Genomic DNA, 21,795 nt, shown 5'->3' with positions numbered 1-21,795 from the left:
TACACTTTCCTTCTATACAGAGGATCTTTTCCCTCTTAAGCGCGATGCACTTTCCCTCTATAGAGACGCTCTTTTCCCGCTTAAGCGCGATGCACTTTCCCTCTATAGAGGCTCTTTTCCCTCTTAAGCGCGATGCACTTTCCCTCTATAGAGACGCTCTTTTCCCTCTTAAGCGCGATGTATTTTCCCACTTAAGAGACGCTCTTTTCCCTCTTAAGTGCGATGCATTTTCCCACTTCAGAGATGCTCTTTTCTCTCTTAAGCGCGATGCACTTTCCCTGTATAAAGAGGCTCTTTTCCCTCTTAAGCGCGATGCACTTTCCCTCTATAGAGGCGCTCTTTTCCCTCTTAAGCGCGATGCACTTTCCCACTTAAGAGACGCTCTTTTCCCTCTTAAGCGCGATGCACTTTCCCACTTAAGAGACGCTCTTTTCCCTCTTAAGCGCGATGCACTTTCCCACTTAAGAGACGCTCTTTTCCCTCTTAAGCGCGATGCACTTTCCCTCTATAGAGACGCTCTTTTCCCTCTTAAGCGCAATGCACTTTCCCACTTAAGAGACGGTCTTTTCCCTCTTAAGCGTGATGCACTTTCCCTCTATAGAGACGCTCTTTTCCCTCTTAAGCGCGATGCACTTTCCCTCTATAGAGACGCTCTTTTCCCTCTTAAGCGCGATGCACTTTCCCTCTAGAGACGCTCTTTTCCCTCTTAAGCGCGATGCACTTTCCCTCTTAAGAGACGCTCTTTTCCCTCTTAAGTGCGATGCATTTTCCCACTTAAGAGATGCTCTTTTCTCTCTTAAGCGCGATGCACTTTCCCTGTATAAAGAGGCTCTTTTCCCTCTTAAGCGCGATGCACTTTCCCTCTATAGAGACGCTCTTTTCCCTCTTAAGCGCGATGCACTTTCCCACTTAAGAGACGCTCTTTTCCCTCTTAAGCGTGATGCACTTTCCCACTTAAGAGACGGTCTTTTCCCTCTTAAGCGTGATGCACTTTCCCTCTATAGAGACGCTCTTTTCTCTCTTAAGCGCGATGCACTTTCCCTCTATCGAGATGTTTTTTTCCCTCTTAAGCGCGCTGTATTTTCCCACCTTAGAGACGCTCTTTTCCCTCTTAAGTGCGATGCATTTTCCCACTTCAGAGATGCTCTTTTCTCTCTTAAGCGCGATGCACTTTCCCTGTATAAAGAGGCTCTTTTCCCTCTTAAGCGCGATGCACTTTCCCTCTATAGAGACGCTCTTTTCCCTCTTAAGCGCGATGCACTTTCCCACTTAAGAGACGCTCTTTTCCCTCTTAAGCGCGATGCACTTTCCCTCTATAGAGACGCTCTTTTCCCTCTTAAGCGCGATGCAATTTCCCACTTAAGAGACGCTCTTTTCCCTCTTAAGTGCGATGCATTTTCCCACTTCAGAGATGGTCTTTTCTCTCTTAAGCGCGATGCACTTTCCCTGTATAAAGAGGCTCTTTTCCCTCTTAAGCGCGATGCACTTTCCCTCTATAGAGACGCTCTTTTCCCTCTTAAGCGCGATGCACTTTCCCACTTAAGAGACGCTCTTTTCCCTCTTAAGCGCGATGCACTTTCCCTCTATAGAGACGCTCTTTTCCCTCTTAAGCGCGATGCAATTTCCCACTTAAGAGACGCTCTTTTCCCTCTTAAGTGCGATGCATTTTCCCACTTAAGAGATGCTCTTTTCTCTCTTAAGCGCGATGCACTTTCCCTCTATCGAGATGTTTTTTTCCCTCTTAAGCGCGCTGTATTTTCCCACCTTAGAGACGCTCTTTTCCCTCTTAAGTGCGATGCATTTTCCCACTTCAGAGATGCTCTTTTCTCTCTTAAGCGCGATGCACTTTCCCTGTATAAAGAGGCTCTTTTCCCTCTTAAGCGCGATGCACTTTCCCTCTATAGAGACGCTCTTTTCCCTCTTAAGCGCGATGCACTTTCCCACTTAAGAGACGCTCTTTTCCCTCTTAAGCGCGATGCACTTTCCCTCTATAGAGACGCTCTTTTCCCTCTTAAGCGCGATGCAATTTCCCACTTAAGAGACGCTCTTTTCCCTCTTAAGTGCGATGCATTTTCCCACTTAAGAGATGCTCTTTTCTCTCTTAAGCGTGACGCATTTTCTCTCGGTAGAGATGCTCTTTTCCCTCTTAAGCGCGATACACTTTCCTTCTATACAGAGGATCTTTTCCCTCTTAAGCGCGATGCACTTTCCCTCTATAGAGACGCTCTTTTCCCGCTTAAGCGCGATGCACTTTCCCTCTATAGAGGCTCTTTTCCCTCTTAAGCGCGATGCACTTTCCCTCTATAGAGACGCTCTTTTCCCTCTTAAGCGCGATGTATTTTCCCACTTAAGAGACGCTCTTTTCCCTCTTAAGTGCGATGCATTTTCCCACTTCAGAGATGCTCTTTTCTCTCTTAAACGCGATGCACTTTCCCTGTATAAAGAGGCTCTTTTCCCTCTTAAGCGCGATGCACTTTCCCTCTATAGAGACGCTCTTTTCCCTCTTAAGCGCGATGCACTTTCCCACTTAAGAGACGCTCTTTTCCCTCTTAAGCGCGATGCACTTTCCCACTTAAGAGACGCTCTTTTCCCTCTTAAGTGCGATGCATTTTCCCACTTAAGAGATGCTCTTTTCTCTCTTAAGCGCGATGCACTTTCCCTCTATCGAGATGTTTTTTTCCCTCTTAAGCGCGCTGTATTTTCCCACCTTAGAGACGCTCTTTTCCCTCTTAAGTGCGATGCATTTTCCCACTTCAGAGATGCTCTTTTCCCTCTTAAGCGCGATGCACTTTCCCTGTATAAAGAGGCTCTTTTCCCTCTTAAGCGCGATGCACTTTCCCTCTATAGAGACGCTCTTTTCCCTCTTAAGCGCGATGCACTTTCCCACTTAAGAGACGCTCTTTTCCCTCTTAAGCGCGATGCACTTTCCCTCTATAGAGACGCTCTTTTCCCTCTTAAGCGCGATGCAATTTCCCACTTAAGAGACGCTCTTTTCCCTCTTAAGTGCGATGCATTTTCCCACTTAAGAGACGCTCTTTTCTCTCTTATGCGCGATGCACTTTCCCTGTATAAAGAGGCTCTTTTCCCTCTTAAGCGCGATGCACTTTCCCTCTATAGAGACGCTCTTTTCCCTCTTAAGCGCGATGCACTTTCCCACTATAGAGACACTCTTTTCCCTCTTAAGCGCGATGCACTTTCCCTCTATAGAGACGCTCTTTTCCCTCTTAAGCGCGATGCACTTTCCCTCTATAGAGACGCTCTTTTCCCTCTTAAGCGCGATGCACTTTCCCACTTAAGAGACGCTCTTTTCCCTCTTAAGCGCGATGCACTTTCCCTCTATAGAGACGTTTTTTTCCCTCTTAAGCGCGATGCACTTTCCCTCTATAGAGACGCTCTTTTCCCTCTTAAGCGCGATGCACTTTCCCTCTATAGAGACGCTCTTTTCCCTCTTAAGCGCGATGCAATTTCCCTCTATAGAGGCGTTTTTTTCCCTCTTAAGCGCGATGCACTTTCCCACTTAAGAGACGCTCTTTTCCCTCTTAAGCGCGATGCACTTTCCCACTATAGAGACGCTCTTTTCCCTCTTAATCGCGATGTATTTTCCCACTTAAGAGACGCTCTTTTCCCTCTTAAGCGCGATGCACTTTCCCTGTATAAAGAGGCTCTTTTCCCTCTTAAGCGCGATGCACTTTCCCTCTATAGAGACGCTCTTTTCCCTCTTAAGCGCGATGCACTTTCCCTCTATAGAGACGCTCTTTTCCCTCTTAAGCGCGATGCACTTTCCCTCTATAGAGACGCTCTTTTCCCTCTTAAGCGCGATACACTTTCCCACTTAAGAGACGCTCTTTTCCCTCTTAAGTGCGATGCACTTTCCCTCTATAGAGACGTTTTTTCCCTCTTAAGCGCGATGCACTTTCCCTCTATAGAGACGCTCTTTTCCCGCTTAAGCGCGATGCACTTTCCCTCTATAGAGGCTCTTTTCCCTCTTAAGCGTGATGCACTTTCCCTCTATAGAGACGCTCTTTTCCCTCTTAAGCGCGATGCACTTTCCCTCTATAGAGACACTCTTTTCCCTCTTAAGCGCGATGTATTTTCCCACTTAAGAGACGCTCTTTTCCCTCTTAAGTGCGATGCATTTTCCCACTTCAGAGATGCTCTTTTCTCTCTTAATCGCGATGCACTTTCCCTGTATAAAGAGGCTCTTTTCCCTCTTAAGCGCGATGCACTTTCCCTCTATAGAGACGCTCTTTTCCCTCTTAAGCGCGATGCACTTTCCCTCTATAGAGACGCTCTTTTCCCTCTTAAGCGCGATGCAATTTCCCACTTAAGAGACGCTCTTTTCCCTGTTAAGTGCGATGCATTTTCCCACTTAAGAGACGCTCTTTTCTCTCTTAAGCCCGATGCACTTTCCCTGTATAAAGAGGCTCTTTTCCCTCTTAAGCGCGATGCACTTTCCCTCTATAGAGACGCTCTTTTCCCTCTTAAGCGCGATGCACTTTCCCACTTAAGAGACGCTCTTTTCCCTCTTAAGCGCGATGCACTTTCCCACTATAGAGACGCTCTTTTCCCTCTTAAGCGCGATGCAATTTCCCACTTAAGAGACGCTCTTTTCCCTCTTAAGCGCGATGCACTTTCCCACTTAAGAGACGCTCTTTTCCCTCTTAAGCGCGATGCACTTTCCCTCTATAGAGACGTTTTTTTCCCTCTTAAGCGCGATGCACTTTCCCACTTAAGAGACGGTCTTTTCCCTCTTAAGTGCGATGCACTTTCCCTCTATAGAGACGCTCTTTTCCCTCTTAAGCGCGATGTATTTTCCCACTTAAGAGACGCTCTTTTCCCTCTTAAGCGCGATGCACTTTCCCTGTATAAAGAGGCTCTTTTCCCTCTTAAGCGCGATGCACTTTCCCTCTATAGAGACGCTCTTTTCCCTCTTAAGCGCGATGCACTTTCCCTCTATAGAGACGCTCTTTTCCCTCTTAAGCGCGATACACTTTCCCACTTAAGAGACGCTCTTTTCCCTCTTAAGTGCGATGCACTTTCCCTCTATAGAGACGTTTTTTCCCTCTTAAGCGCGATGCACTTTCCCTCTATAGAGACGCTCTTTTCCCGCTTAAGCGCGATGCACTTTCCCTCTATAGAGGCTCTTTTCCCTCTTAAGCGTGATGCACTTTCCCTCTATAGAGACGCTCTTTTCCCTCTTAAGCGCGATGCACTTTCCCTCTATAGAGACACTCTTTTCCCTCTTAAGCGCGATGTATTTTCCCACTTAAGAGACGCTCTTTTCCCTCTTAAGTGCGATGCATTTTCCCACTTCAGAGATGGTCTTTTCTCTCTTAAGCGCGATGCACTTTCCCTGTATAAAGAGGCTCTTTTCCCTCTTAAGCGCGATGCACTTTCCCTCTATAGAGACTCTCTTTTCCCTCTTAAGCGCGATGCACTTTCCCACTTAAGAGACGCTCTTTTCCCTCTTAAGCGCGATGCACTTTCCCTCTATAGAGACGCTCTTTTCCCTCTTAAGCGCGATGCACTTTCCCTCTATAGAGACGCTCTTTTCCCTCTTAAGCGCGATGCAATTTCCCACTTAACAGACGCTCTTTTCTCTCTTAAGCGCGATGCATTTTCCCACTTAAGAGACGCTCTTTTCTCTCTTAAGCGCGATGCACTTTCCCTGTATAAAGAGGCTCTTTTCCCTCTTAAGCGCGATGCACTTTCCCACTTAAGAGACGCTCTTTTCTCTCTTAAGCGCGATGCACTTTCCCACTATAGAGACGCTCTTTTCCCTCTTAAGCGCGATGCACTTTCCCTCTATAGAGACGCTCTTTTCCCTCTTAAGCGCGATGCAATTTCCCACTTAAGAGACGCTCTTTTCCCTCTTAAGCGCGATGCACTTTCCCACTTAAGAGATGCTCTTTTCCCTCTTAAGCGCGATGCACTTTCCCTCTATAGAGGCGTTTTTTTCCCTCTTAAGCGCGATGCACTTTCCCTCTATAGAGACGTTCTTTTCCCTCTTATGCGCGATGCACTTTCCCTCTATAGAGACGTTTTTTTCCCTCTTAAGCGCGATGCACTTTCCCACTTAAGAGACGGTCTTTTCCCTCTTAAGCGCGATGCACTTTCCCTCTATAGAGACGCTCTTTTCCCTCTTAAGCGCGATGTATTTTCCCACTTAAGAGACGCTCTTTTCCCTCTTAAGTGCGATGCACTTTCCCTCTATAGAGATGCTCTTTTCCCGCTTAAGCGCGATGCACTTTCCCACTTAAGAGACGCTCTTTTCCCTCTTAAGCGCGATGCACTTTCCCTCTATAGAGACGCTCTTTTCCCTCTTAAGCGCGATGTATTTTCCCACTTAAGAGACGCTCTTTTCCCTCTTAAGTGCGATGCACTTTCCCACTTAAGAGATGCTCTTTTCTCTCTTAAGCGCGATGCATTTTCTCTCTATAGGGATGCTCTTTTCCCTCTTAAGCGCGATACACTTTCCTTCTATACAGAGGATCTTTTCCCTCTTAAGCGCGATGCACTTTCCCTCTATAGAGACGCTCTTTTCCCTCTTAAGCGCGATGTATTTTCCCACTTAAGAGACGCTCTTTTCCCTCTTAAGTGCGATGCATTTTCCCACTTCAGAGATGCTCTTTTCTCTCTTAAGCGCGATGCATTTTCTCTCTATAGAGATGCTCTTTTCCCTCTTAAGCGCGATACACTTTCCTTCTATACAGAGGATCTTTTCCCTCTTAAGCGCGATGCACTTTCCCTCTATAGAGGCTCTTTTCCCTCTTAAGCGCGATGCACTTTCCCTCTATAGAGACGTTTTTTCCCTCTTAAGTGCGATGTATTTTCCCACTTAAGAGACGCTCTTTTCCCTCTTAAGCGCGATTCACTTTCCCTGTATAAAGAGGCTCTTTTCCCTCTTAAGCGCGATGCACTTTCCCTCTATAGAGACGCTCTTTTCCCTCTTAAGCGCGATGCACTTTCCCACTTAAGAGTCGCTCTTTTCCCATCTAAGAGTTGCTTTTTTCTTTGTAAAGAAGCACACTCTTCGCCTCTAAAGGCACGCTCCTTTCCCTCTTAAGCGTGACACTCTTTCCCCCCTTAAGCGTGACTCACTTTTGCCTCAACTATCTACGCTCTTTCCCTCTTTAGAGATGCTCTTTTCCCTCTTAAGAGATGACGCTCTTTCCCTCTTAAGAGAGATGCTCTTTCCCTCGAGACGCTCTTTCCCTCCTAAGAGAGACGCTCTTTCCCTCCAAACCCTGCACCATTCTCATTGCAATGCTATAGACGCTCTCCAATATTTTTAAGTCCCTCTTGTATTGTGGCACCCAAAACTGCACCCAGAGCTCAAAGTGAGGCCACACCAGCAGAATGTATGGTGGGACAATCACCTTCCTGAATCACTTTTCTTGATGCCCCCCAGGATGCGGTTGGCCCTCCTGGCTGCTTGCGCACACTGATGAGATTGCTTTGTATAAACTTACATGCTTCCAAATCAAGAGGTATTTTCTCCTGGGTTGACCAATATATTCACTGACTTTTTGCTGCTGGGTGAATTGTTGCAGTGAATGCAGCTGGCCCATCTCAGGAGCATGTACATCTTCAGTAAAGCTTTTGATTTGTTAATGACATGGTTGCAGTCATAAATTTGCAAGATACTGTGCCTTTTGGAGCCATGGACAGGACAGGGCTTGTAGGCTAAAGTACTATATTGAGAAAAAACAGGCAAACTTTTGGACATCAAACCTACTTTTATGTTAGGAACAAATGCAGTGGGTGTCAGAGAGAAATATAAGCTGGGAAATATTGTTTGGAATCTAAGGAAGAGAGTATCTTAGTGATCTTCTCACAAAAAGTAAAGGAGGTGTTATTTGTGGAGTGCAGGGGACATAAAGGTAGCTTATAGCTTGTTGACATGGAGAGGGTAAGAAATTATAGTATCCTATAACATTTGAGAGTCCACTTTTCCCCAGCAAAATTATGACTTGTGTTTTCCAGATCTGGGACTCTTGTTAGAACGACAGATATTTTTGTATAAGATTTTCTGCTTTCAGTGGGATGTTTCCAGGTCTGCAGTGAAAAGACTTAAAATCACTTGATTAGATCTGCAAGGACAGGCATGAGTACAAAGACACAATGGAAGTATGCCTGTCACTGAGTGGGGAGCAGGAGAGCAGGGAGTATTAGAGAGATGCTTTGTGCTTTAATAACTTGGACTTTGCTTTAGAGTGGTAAGCATGGCATGAATTAGGATAAAACAAATTGAGAATGATACTAGAGTCTCTGGTGTTAGTTCTGTAAAACAGGCCAAGGGATCAAGTACGTGGAAAATTTTGAAACTGCTAATCTGGGAATATGGGAAGAAGTTTCCTGGATTGTCAGAGATGATGAATTTAATCTAGTTACTGGTTGGTACACTATGACATGAAGAAAAGTACTTTTAGCAGACTAAATTAATGCCAAGTAGTACTGTTTCTAAAACTGTTGGGGGTTTTATTTTTACCACATTTTCTTGCAACAGTGTCTGAATTCAAACAACTGCAGGGGTGAGTCCCTGTTTTAACAAACGCTTCTGGCTTGCCCCTTCAAATGCACGAACACTCTGCTTTTAGGTCCTAAGGTGCCACCTGCAGGGTGTACGGTGCCTAGTATGAGCACAGTGACAGCAGAAATGCATTTCATCACTTAGCTGTTAACAGGTTTATACTGAAAACGTTTCAGTCCTCAGAAGTTTGTGAAATCCAAATATAACTGTTTGAAATAGAGACAGAATTAGAAGTGAATTTTTCAGCAAGCAGGCTTGGGCTTGAATATTTAATACTGCTTTATGAGTGTGAAAAGTATCAAGTGCTTCTTGAAAAAAAAAGCTTTTCTTGAAGCAAAGCTAATTTTTTGCAGATCACAGTAAGATGAAAGCAGATATGGAAGTTCCCCTGTATTAGGAGATCAGGAAGCATATGCTTCCACTGAAAACAAATCAGCAGAGCTGGCCAGGAAACAGGCAATGGTCTGAAAGAACTGTGGTTGTGGCTGTCAGAAGAGCTGTATTCCACTCTTACAATATGTTATTTTACTTTTGAGATTATACTATTTTAAAATGTTTTTAAACAGTATTGTTTTGTTCAGAAAGAGATTAATCCATGAAAATGTAAGAGTAAGAAAATAAACAGTAGTTAGACTTCACTAATGCAAAATGTACTGTGCTTGTGATTCCTACTGACATTCACCCTGTTTTGTTGTATTAGGCTAGAGATTTAAAGATAATACATGCACATTCTGTAATTCTGATCTTAAGAATATGGTTTTAAAGCATATTAAATGCAGTTTCAAACACAATTAAATACTGCATGTGATTTAAGTTAGTATTTACTCCTTTTGTGATAAACGCCTTTAACTTTTTTCTCCCTCATACTGTCTTTTGGGATTTTATTTCATTATTAGATAAAGGAAATGAGGATTTCTGTGAGGCTACCAGGGAGCAAGGATATCTTTGTAGAGGTACTCACATTTTTTATTTTTTTTTTTGTGAAAAAAGTATTTACTCTTCCATAGTTAAGTGATGTGAAGAATTGTACCAATACTAACAAACAAGATACAAGCATAGCATTGCGTATCACCTATTTTTTTCCTAGGTTTTTTTTTTTTTTTACTTATGAATTTGTAGATGTCAAGCTTCTTCTCATGGTAATTTAAGTCTGTATTGTTCTGTAGCGTGTCCCTGTGCTATACAGCTTAAAGCAAACTTAAACATACTTGTCAGGTTTATACTGAATTTTCTTAGATTCTTACTAATCTTACGGATCTCAATTTTTTGTTATTCATAGTCATTGTAAGGAAACTGTCAATGAAATCCTGGTTGCAGTTTTATGAAACACAGTACTCTTGTCAGGAGCCCAATCCGCAGTACTGAAGGAAATGAAAGGACTGCACAGAAATCCCATTTAACTGTGCAGTGGATTTTTTTTTCCCCTCCAGGTAATTCCTTACATTGCTCAATGTGGCTATGACTGCCCAAGGCCTACAGACAACCTAACAGTGTGTGCAGATGAAAGTCAATGGGTAGCTGAGTATTTATCTTTGAGTCAACATTCAGTGCAAGCTAAACAGAAACGACTCAATGTCTCTGTTGCATTATGGATTCTGTATATTCAGAATATATCTCCCTGTATGTTTGCAAAAACTGGGAAAATAAGCGTTTTGGTAAACAGACGTTTGATTGCCAGGATTCTGTTAAAAAGCAGTTAGTCTTAGATGACTTTATGCACACCAGTCTTGGCAAGTGTTGCCTTTCATCTTCCTCCTCTTCAAAATTGAAGTTTTATCCTTAATACAGTAAAGCGTAGTTGTGCAGCTGTCATGTTTCAAAGTGGTTGTTTGTTTTTAGACATCCTCACAGCCAATTCAGGTGGAAGGTTTGTGTGTTTCCCCTTTGTTGCTCTACTTGTGGTACTAAGTTTTATAACTGTGGTAGCTTGTGTCATTGCAGAACAAGGTAAAAGTTTTAACTTTCTGAACTCTAGGTTCTGTAATTCCCGTTCTTTGAGGTTTTTCTGCAAGCATCTTTTTAGATGACATAAGATCATATGAAAGAGACTACCTTTTAGGGATCATTATGATAGAAACTCACTTGTTTAGGAAACTCCAGGTCAGTATTTTAATTTGAATCGCTATTGTGCTTCTGAAGGGAATTGCCCACTGGCATCAGTACATTCATATTGCAGGGTAGAATCTTTCAGGTAAGTTTACAGCACACTTCGGGGAGAAATATCCTTTCACCTTAGAAATTTTAATGAAACCAGATTAAAAGGAAATCAGTTGTTTCTCATATGCTTTGTAGAAAATACAATCATCGATATTTGATATTTATTATCATGTTAGGAGTGTGTTAATAGTTTTACTTTCAGATACAGATTCGAGGTGTGATCTGAGGGTGGCAGGAGCCTTTATTATAGAAGAAAAAAAACCAACAAATGACACTTCAGTAGCTAAGGATTCTTTGTTGGGAGAAGAAGTCCATGTGCCTGCGCCACCAATTGGAGGCTGGTGCTGGCGCTATAGAAATGCATCTGGTTCTTTTGAGTGTGTAGCGAAAAGGGAGGATGGTGATGATAAGCTAGCGAGAGCTTCTGACAAGAACAGGCAAGAAAAAACACTCCACTTTCAAATTCTTTCCACTGAATAATATAGTTTATTAAATAAGCAAAATACCAACAGCAACTGTAGTTTGGGTTCTTCATTTCACTTTTTCAATGATGATTGCTTATATAACAATTTCATCTCCCAGTAACATCAGAGTTTGAATCGGAATAAGGTACTAAACCCACAGCCTGCACTCCTCAGCTACTGCTTCTGTGTATGTGTATCTGGAATAAATCTTGGCTTAACACCTGCCATATCAATACTTTATGGCTCAAATTCCCACACACTGCAATTTTAATATACATAAGCTATATAATATGAATGCAGTGAGTTTGGAGATGCCTCTGATACTCCATACACAGAATTCGATGCATACAATTCAAAAGATGAAGCACAGCAATGCTGAAGGCTTTTGCATGGCTTTTGAAAAAACCTCAGTTGAAGTTTTAGTAAAATACAAAAATATCTATCAGAAAAAGATCAATACACCTGCACTGGAAACAGGGGACCTTTGGGGAAAGGAACCTTTAGTCAGTCATGTCACTCTGTAAACATATCCATTACCATACAAAGGCAGCTCGCTCTCGTAGCATCCTGACACCAAACCGCTGCCATTCTCGCTGATAGATCCACAGCTCCTGAGTTGTATCCAGACAGGCTAAAACTGCACCTCCCTTCCAGGCGATTAAGCGGGGGTCCATATCCTAAATCCAGAACACAGACTGTACATAACCACTGGTGTACACCTGCATCATTTTCAAAACTTGTATCCTAATTTTTCCAACAGTATTCACCACTTAGCATCTCTGGGGTGAGGGAAGAGAAAGAAGCTTCTTAAAATTACTCAAGAAAAAAATGGGGAGATGAAGAATATAGAGATATTTAAGGTGGTTAGAGAAGTTACTTTTTTTTTTTTTTTTTTTTTTTAAGATGTCTCTAGGTGTGTTTTGATTTTAAAAAATATGCCTAATCCCAAACGAAAACTGCATTTTAATGCCATATTTTCTTTTACCTTAATCATAATAAACCCCCCTAAACCTTCCTGGGCCAGTAACTGCTTCTTTAACATGACCCTCAGCTAATAAACACTTCAATGAACAATACTAGTCGTACTGGTGCTATACCTCATATTTCCTGCCTATGGCTGGAAAGTGCTATGTCATGAACTGAGAGCTCTCCTAAATCTCCTCAGATATGACTTATCTATAATTTTGAAAGAATATATATATATATTAATCCTTTAAAGATTTCAACCAGTTATAATTAACCATTTAGCTATCATTTATTATTAATCATTTAGCTCATACCTTTGGTCTTGTGATAACTTCAACATTTTCAACGACTCTTCTAAAAGAAGGTGGCATTTTGTTGAGAATTCGGTGTTGAAGAAACTCTTGAGCTTTATGAAACATAAGACCTCCTCCTACTACTAAAATGGAGCTGTACATCTTCTTTTTTGTATCATCAGATGCTGGAATGAGCGAACATATAGAAATACATCTGGTTTTAAAAGTTATTATAGCCTGTATTTATATTATAAAGAATTTAGTGCAAGTCAAACCACATTGAAAATGGTGAGTGGTTGCTTTCCTAATTCTTTTTGGATTCCTTGGAGATTCAAACCCGCTAGGTCAAGAAACCTCAACAAAGATGCAAGTATAAGGAGCGGTGCAGCTGCTGTAGAGGTAATGAAAACTTTGGGACACAGATGTTACTTTGATAAGATACAGTGGTCAACATAAATCCACACTGACATGCACAGATTACAGAACCGATTACAAAAGCAAGTCTTACCGCAGCAGTCAATGCTATGAAGAATGGCTTTGTCAAGGCCTAAGGCTTTGCCTTCAAATTGAGAAATAGCTGTTTTTCTGGACATGTGGGCAGTTAAAGGTTCCTCTGAATCATTTCCAGTTATACAATCGCTCTGGGAAGATCCCAGTTCCACTTCTTGTGGGTAGATCCTCTCTGAAATGTCTGAGGCTTGGCCTCTCAACTCTCCCTCAAATGTACCAGGCTTCGACATGGATTTTCTATCGGCTGTAGCCTTTGCAGACTTAAAAAATGAGAAAACAAGTTTAACTACTAAACATGCAAACAGATCTCCAGCAGGTTACAGAACAATATAAAGTCTTCATTAAACACCAGTGTACTTCTTGGCACCTTTCTGCACAGAAAGGTTAAGCACTGCATTTTTTCATTTTAATCCTCACTTTCAAAATAAGAGATTTAATTTGCATTCCATCAGATATATCAACGCCACAATATGAAGCCCTCAGACTCTGAAAATAGTTCTAAATAAGGACTTGTCTAGACACCCGTAATTACTACTCTAAATTTAATTTTTAATGCTCCTGGCCCTGATAGAAACCAGAGTTTGTTGAGATGTACTAGTGAGCCCTAATTTTATTCCCCAATACTCGATGAAAATAAAATGAGCATTCACACACCTGCTCCTGCTTACTTTGTGTGGCTAGCAGATAGTGTTCATCATGAGGATCCTCAGGGTCACCTTGTGACCTGTGTTGCAAAGTTGTCATTTTTTGTCCAATAATTCCAAAAGTTGCTGGATAAAATAGAGCCATTGGAGCCTGAAGAAGGAGAGATTTGACATGGTTTTAGTATCTAGTTGTGAGGTCTTTGGTATCCGCTATAAAAAAGCATGTTTTGTTTTACTTGCAGTTGAAAACTGGGGGCAGGAGGGGCTGGATCTAGATGATCTTTAAGATCCCTTCTAACACAAGCCATTCTATGATGATGATAAAAATTAAACACGCGTTTTAAAAAGTAGTTTTATAAAAGGCTGAAGTGTGTTCAGCTCCATATAACTGAAAAACCCAAACGCTACAGTTGTATGGGTGTATAGGTTTCTTTATAGATACTTGCATTGTACGATAAATGCAGTTCAAATCGGTTTGGTACATAATTAGGTAATTCAATGGTGAGCTGAAAAACTTACAAAATCAGCATTTATTTCTTGCCCTTGAAGGATAAATGTCATACTGCATTGGAGCTACAACCATTCTGGCCAAGGCCAGTTTTGCTTGTGCATCCACTAGTGCTGCATTAGGCCCATTCACACATACAGGAATTAATTTTAAAACTATCAACAAGCATATGTTAAGAACAATCCATGAAACCAGTTGGCTTAATAGTACTGGACTGCTACAAAGTGAAGCCCCAAGCCTGAATGCAAGACATAATTCCTGTAATTTGTAAAGAAAGAATAATCACCTGTAGTTTCTCATCTCCTAATCGGAACTGGTATAATAAAGCTGGTGAATCTGGATGACGAATCTGGAACTCATGGTCTTGCAATCCAGAAATATCCTAAGGCCAAAAGCAGTGTTTAAAAAAAAAAAAAGTCTCTCTCATATCTCTTATCGAGCTGCATAATCAACTTAAACTGTAGGAAACAACAAAAAATAACAGAACTCTTCAGAGTGTGAATTTCTTTTACCTATCCTTGAACTCTTTTTTAAATTCATTGTAGCACAAGCTGGTGAGAGTTTTATTATGTGCTTAAGCCTCTAAAATGGGGATCTGTGCAGAAAGAATAGGCCTGCTGGCAGATTTTACAAAACTTACATTGGAAACCAGCAAATATGCAGGTACTATCAGCTTCTTTACTCAGTAGTAAGAGCAAAGAAACTACCTTTCTAAGAGTTCATATTCTTTCAACCAGAAGAAGAAAAATAAGACAGGTTACAAATACTTCAAGTCTAAAGCTTCTCCAGCTTCTACCAGAATTCTACTGAGTAAAATATTACATTTTATGTATAAGCAGTTGTAGATTTGCAAAAGAGCTTGCCAGAATAGCATTCTGCAAAGGGGAAGAAAAGTGCTCGGAGAATATAACAACTTCCTTTCTCACCTGGTCGAGATGACAAAATGTCTCCTTTAAGTGCTGAAGGAGCAAGCAGTCCAATTTATTAGTTAACTGACAGTCTCTGTATGGGAATCCTGCTCGTTGCATAAGCCAATAAAAACATCTTGATACATCAGACCCTCCATATGCAAGGCACAGCCTGAAGCACAGTGGAGAAAAAGATTATATTATTAACGTGCTGAAACACTGGCCTTTTACAGTAGCATACACAGGAATCCAAGCAAGATTTTAGACATGCTGTGATTATGACCACATGGTTTGCAAAGCACAGTGTCAGATCTGTCTGTCCTGTTCTTTTAAAGATGTCAGAATCCTTTGAGGTTCATACTGTAACGTGATGCCCTGTCATGCAGCTCACAGTAAACAATAATTTGTTTTTCAAGTCAGGTCTTTGGTAAGCAACTCTGCACAGGCTTATAACAACACTGTGTATTTATATACCTGGTGTTGCGATGGGAAACACCATCTTCTACACAGCAAACGCTTGTCTTCTGATCTCCCACATCTACTATACAGGCGCTGCTTAAACCACTTCCAAACGTAGCGCAGACAGACTCCTGGTGTACAATAATTCCTAGCAATATGGGGAAAAAAAAAATGTATCAAACTTATGCCAAGCTTCAGAGCCATGATGCTGACATTTAAGGGACATCCTAATATCTTAAAATCTAATACTGGCCTGACTCTGCACTGAAAGTTTGTGTATTTAGAGAAGATGGGGGAGTGGGTTACTTGCAGTGTTGAGTGGGCCCTTAGAGTCCTGACAAAAGCTGAGCGCTGTGTGGATGCCTATACTCAAACATTCTTATTTTTGCAAGTTTAAAGACACTGCCTCCAGCCTTGACCTTTTTTTGTAGCCAGCATTGCAGGGCCTTGGTTATAAAGTGCACATGAAGCATTTTCCTAAGTTTTTCTAGCTTTAGTCAAGTATCATTACTATTAGCATTTTAGGTATGTTCCTTAAATAGTTATGAAACAAACTCTAATTTCACTGTCTGGTTTCCTTTCAATCCTCCTTTATCCCTGTAAAAAGAGCACCTCTGTACTTGTGTCACCAGTTCATACTTAAACCTGAGAAGTACTGGAGGTTTCAGTATACTCCTCTAGCCAACGAAGGAAAAGAACAGCTCAACTGAGCTGTGCTTTGTAGACAAAAACTAGGTAGAATTAGTTTTTTAAAGGCAAATGGTTCTAAATAGATTAGGAGAATTTATTTACACTCTATAATTCAGTTCTTCACCAAATTATTATTTAGGAAATGGCACGCTGATTAATGATACTTTACTAATGATGCTTTTTGATTTTCACTTTCATGTATCAATGAAGTGATAAATGAAAGTGTATCACTTTGTGTTATTTCCTTAGTATTCTTCCTGTTCCTCTGAAACTAACTCTTTTCAACCGGAAATTCTTCTACCTTAGTACCAGGACATTTTTACATCGTATTATCAGGTACTGTTCATATTGCTCCTATGTAACAACTGAGGATGATTTCAAGACATTCTGCTCAAAACATAAAACTAATAGAAAATCTGAACATTCTTTTTAACACAATGAAACAATTCATAAGTATTTACATGCATGTAAGCAAAATTTAGATCACTTATTGATGCTTGCACTTATTTTGTACTGATCAATTAATAGACAGCACTATTAATTTCCAACATCTTACAACTGACTTACTGTTTGACTAGTCTATATCATTGAATGTACTAATCTTTTTAAGCCTCTTCCCTTGCATACCTAATACAAAAAAAGGACTTTGCAGCACCAAAAGTGGTACTGCTTTGATTATTTCACATCAAATATGCTCTATATGGTGGTTTCCTGTGACTTGCTGTCTTTTCTCTAAACGTGAAATCAGAGGAGTTGGCTAAGACTACAGCAGTTCTTTCAGAAGACTGGCCAGAAACTTCCAGCAGTTTAGCTGAAAGGAAACAGCATTACTCTTTCACATCAGAGAGCTTTCCAGTCTAAAAATAAATATGCAGATGCAGCTAACAATTGCTTGTTTGATTTTTAAAAACTGTATTACTTTTCTATATTTAGTATATGCACTTCAGCAACTCTAGTTGCAACTAGAGAGGACAACAGCAGCCCCTTACATCATATACATTTGTTTTGAAGTCTAAGAATCTTAATACTCTGTGGAGCTCACATCATGGATTTCAGAAATACTTAAGTAATCATACTGTTGCTACTTTTCTCTCAACAGAGGTGAGAAGCCCGTGGTTGGAATACCTAATAGCAAACCAAGGACCTTGTTTCAATGCTATTTTGCTTGATTATAAGAGGTATGTTATGGGAATAGCAAAATATGGAAGGTGCTAGCCCCAGCCAAACTGGGATTGATGTGCAAAAATGTGCCTTAAAGGTAAAAAGCCCAACAACTTTATTAATCATTAAGTGTTCCCTTATTTATGGTTTTACCTGAGAAACCCATCTTCATCAGTATCATATTTACCAGTTCTTTCACATGTTGTTTATTGTAGATGTCTGGAATTAGTAAAATGCACCTGTAGTACTGAAGATAAGAACAGAAAATTAAAGCCAGTTCTCAAATTGAGTTTCTTTTTGCATTCTTCAATACCTGATGCTAAGGAAAGAAGCATATTTAAGTTATTAAAAAAAATATGAAAAGGAGGAAGGGTTTTAATAATTAAAAAAATATTTTAGAGTAACTACCAAGTTAAGAGATCATAGATCACCAAAATGTTAAAAACTACACCAGTTATGAGAAAAACACTTCACAAGGAGAAGAAATTATGCAATTATTAGGCACCCATTCCTCAGTTGCCTCCTTTTTACTCAACAAAAAAAAAAAAATCCCAAGCAAGCTAAGACTGAAACTTCTGTAATGGGATTTCCAAACCTCCCTGGTAGAAATTCCATTAACAATTTTTGCCAAGACATGCACAAAATTCTAAATGAATGCTGAGGAACCATTCTCACCAGGAGAAAGAGCTTACTCCTCAAGAAAACCACCTATAAGAGGCTAACAATAACAGCAGGTTGCTGCTTTTGTACAGTAAGGTTTCCAGAAGTGGATACAGCCCACAGGAACATGTGCAGAGCTCACCTTTAGGTCTTTCAGTGGTATTTCCAGATACTTTTGGATTGCATGTGACCATATAACTTCAAGGTCCGCTAAAACTGCGGTGAGGGAGCCACCAGGTCCTGTGTGGAGATTCAGCTGCCCTCTTCTAATGGGCCAGTGCACATTGTAAGAATCTAGTGGATTAACATACAGTGCCTGAAAAAATAGAGACAATGTTCTGTGCTTTGTTTTTCTGAAAATCCCAGTAACAAATACCAGAAAAAATATTTCAGAAGCAGACACAAGACATAGAGCAGCTCTCAGACTGACGCGACAGCAATACAGAAGGTTTCTTTCTAAAAGGGTTTGGTTATAAAACATTAAAATAAAAGACATTAAATATATCCATTGACATCTACTATGAACATAACAGTATATTTTTCTATTATCTCAAATTACTGACTAAAATAACTTACAGACTCTTTGAAGCTCATGAATACCTAATTCCTCAGCAGTAACTCCATGCACTGATCCTTTTTTGGTTTCCTGCCTTCTTTCCCAATGATACACATGGGCAAAGTTCTCACCTAGTCCCTGCAGAAACACTGATTTATAGCAGCAAAGGGTCAAGGTTACTTTGCAGGCAAATGAGAGAAACTGTTTCATCTTGCTGACTGACAATAAATATTCAGTTAGTCCACAGTAAAGCTTCTCATGTATTGCTTGACTAAATGCATATGCCTTTCAATACATCCATGTTGAAATATATGCATTGTATATGTCTTACAATAGCATACAGCAAACTGCTACTGATTACACAGCTGCATTAACACATACTAAGCCTCATTTCAGCAGGAAAATGGTCTTACCTCTTCTCCTACCAAAAATTCAGGATGATTTGATGTGTTTGTCCACTTGGCCCCAGAGCTGTGATCCAAAATAGCTGGCCTCATCTGCCTGTTGTATGACCTGGCCTGAAATGTACCCAAAATAAATGCTGTTGATAAATATTTTACCAGTCACTTTTTACACATGAAACCCCACCACCACCCCTCATCTTCACTTTCTCAGATCTTCAGAGTCAGGCCACACAATAACACTACCCATATTTGCTGTATAAAGGATATTTATTCTTTTCTGCTAAATCAGAGCATGGCACTAAATGACTATGTATGAATGAACAATTTAATGACATCTTAAGAATGAATTACCTGATCAGGTGACACAGGTATACGCCTTGCACCATTTGACATCTTTTTGGACCATATTGCTTGGTCCACCATTTTAAGGCCATTTTGTCTCTGCTCTGTACTTTCAGGTTTCTACACAGAACACAAAAATATGCAACATGAATTCTCTCTCAATACATGTCTGTGTGCTGGTGATACTGTAGCTATTACTAAACAATGAAATCATGACTGCAGTGGTAAGACTGTATAAACAACAGATGGCTTGTACATCGTATGATGAACATAGGCTTATACTTAAAGAAATTCTAGTTTATATTAAAGCTCCCAACACCTATTCGCCTAAGTCAACTTGAATCTTTTAACTCGCTGTAATGGGTGCTGGACTTCATCTCCAAAGCGATGAGCTCAGGACATTCTATCTAACTAAACAAATATTAAGTAGGAGAAAAAAAATGTTTAAATAGACCTCAGTTATTTAAAGGTGAGGTCTAAGATTAGAAACAATAATTAGATTGGCTTTTTTTTGGTAAAGATTTGAAGTATATCTTTTGAGCAGGTTAGACTAAAATTGCTGGTTATGTTATCCAAGTAACAGGCCAACTTGTAACCAACATATTCCCGAACAGAACAGTTCGGTCCCATCGCTAGAGCTGCGATCCTGTGAATAGCAATGCCCGGCGTGACACCCGGCCCCGCAGCGATCCGTGTCTACGCACCCTCGACCTATCAACTCATGCATTTAACTCAAGGCAAACAAATCAACGCCCTAACAGCCTGGCGCAAATCTACCGGCGTCAGGAGGGTTACGTGACATGAGGAGGGGAAACAAGTTTTGTCTTGAGCCGTATCCCTCCCTGGGAACGCGTAACGCACCGGGGGACGGTAACGAAAACGCCACAGAAAGGCGCAGCGAGCACATGTGCGCTGCGGCCAGGGCGGAGGACGCGCCCCGCCGCCCGCGCCCGGCTTACGTTGAGCCCGTCCCTGAGGAGCCAGCTGTCCCGGTAGGCCGCCTGCCCCTGCTGCTTGTGCCGCCGCGCGATGACGTGGGGGATGCCCACGGGCAGCGTGTCCGTGGCCCTGCCGAGCCGCAGAGTCGTCGAGCCAGGGTGTATCACCACGATGAAGTTGCTCTGTATTTGCTGAAAGCGCACACGGGAGTGAGCGGCTGTCCCCGCGGAACCCACCCCGCCGTGTCCCCGCGCCCGGGCCTTTGAAACGCCGAGCCCGGCACCCCGCCGGCCCCGCGCAGCCGCTCCGCCGGCGGGAACGGGGCGCCGCCCTGAGGGCCCGCGCCGGGCCGGGCCTGGCCTCACCTCCTGCAGGGACTCGGGCACGGCGGCGGGGACGATGGGTCGCTTGACGCCGCGCTGCTCGCGCTCCCGGTCCCGCTCTTTATCTTTCCCGTTCTCCGCCTCGCCCTTCTCCGCCTGGGTCATGCTCCCCGCCAGGCGAGCGGCTCCGTGCGGAAGCCGCTCCTCCGGCGGCCGAGCCCCGCCTTCGCGCGAGGCGGAAGCGGGAGGGCACGCGTCCGGCGCCGCCCCCTCAGGCAGGCACTACCGGGAGGGCGGGGGGGGGAGCCCTCGGTGGGAAGAGGCAGGTTGGCTCGGGCGCCTCCTCGGGGCATCTCAGATCGCGGCGGGGTAGCAGCGGCTGCGCCCGGGGGGCGAGCAGCACAGAGCCGGGGAGGGCACATCCATCGCTGCGGAGCGGCAAACCCCGTCAGCTGCGGCGTTACTGCGGGCGGGGCTGGCAGGAGGGCGGTGCAGCCTCCCGAGCAGCCCCAAAAATGCTGTTTATACGCGGCCGGGCGGTACGCGTGTGACAGACCCGCGAGGATCTAACGGTGAGCGGCCCCCCGACCCGCGGTCGGGAAGCTCGCGGTGAGGCGAGCCCTGGGAGCGGAGCTGAGGAAGCCGCCGCGCTGCACCGTTAGAAGGTGTAGCTGTGTTGGGTGGGTGGAGCAGGAGTGGCAAAAGCCAGCGACGTTAACTAAGAGACGCTGCTGGGTGCTAACGTGTCCTGTTAGGTGATTCGAGAGGTTTAAGTGAAAAAATTAAAATTCAGTGGCACCTTGTAAAAAAAAAAAATTCAGTCTGGACCTTGTCTCAAGTAGACACAGCTCTCCCCAGCTGCCACACCCCCCTCACCACCATCCCAAATAACGCCCAAGAGGAACAGACTGAGACCCCTACCCTCAAATGGGGTGAATTAGTTAAAAGGTAGTTATAATTTGAAACAAAATAACTCCTCTGTGTTAGCACTCTGTTATTAGAGTTTGGTACTTTTTATACCTGTAATAAAAAGAAAGCCTAACTTTATTGAAAAAAGTCTTGCCAAAATCTGTACAGCAATGTCCTGGTTCTGGCCAGGCCAGAGGCAGCCTCCTCAAGCAGCTGAGTGAGCCCAGGTGAGCTGAGTTAGCCTGGGCTGTTCCCATACCACCTGACATCACTCCTCAAGAAAAGGGGCTGGTCAGGGAGGGGTGCTCCTGGGCACCTCCAGAGCAGTCTGTGGCTGGGACACTGTGCAGCACTCTGTAAGGTTAGGTA

The 21,795-nt window shown here is 42.6% G+C and overlaps 1 protein-coding gene across 1 annotated transcript; it reads right to left on the bottom strand.

Annotated features, from left to right (window-relative positions):
* Positions 1-11,159: 11,159 nt before the first annotated feature.
* Positions 11,160-20,684, bottom strand: ACTR8 (actin related protein 8). Its single transcript, XM_084269810.1, has 13 exons — positions 20,560-20,684; positions 20,215-20,385; positions 19,265-19,375; positions 18,923-19,027; positions 18,096-18,269; positions 17,447-17,540; positions 15,458-15,590; positions 15,002-15,155; positions 14,362-14,457; positions 13,578-13,718; positions 12,922-13,183; positions 12,435-12,598; positions 11,160-11,831 (listed from the first exon to the last, which is right to left on the bottom strand). Exons 1-13 carry the CDS (start codon positions 20,680-20,682, stop codon positions 11,688-11,690), a joined length of 1,872 nt encoding a protein of 623 aa, XP_084125936.1. The 5' UTR covers positions 20,683-20,684; the 3' UTR covers positions 11,160-11,687.
* Between the last annotated feature and the right edge of the window lie 1,111 nt (positions 20,685-21,795).

This window comes from Gallinula chloropus, assembly GCF_964237585.1.
Source record: "Gallinula chloropus genome assembly, chromosome: 12".
Classification (NCBI taxonomy): Eukaryota; Metazoa; Chordata; class Aves; order Gruiformes; family Rallidae; genus Gallinula; species Gallinula chloropus.
Note: the sequence above shows the minus strand (reverse complement) of the source record. Positions and strands in the feature narration are given on the sequence as shown.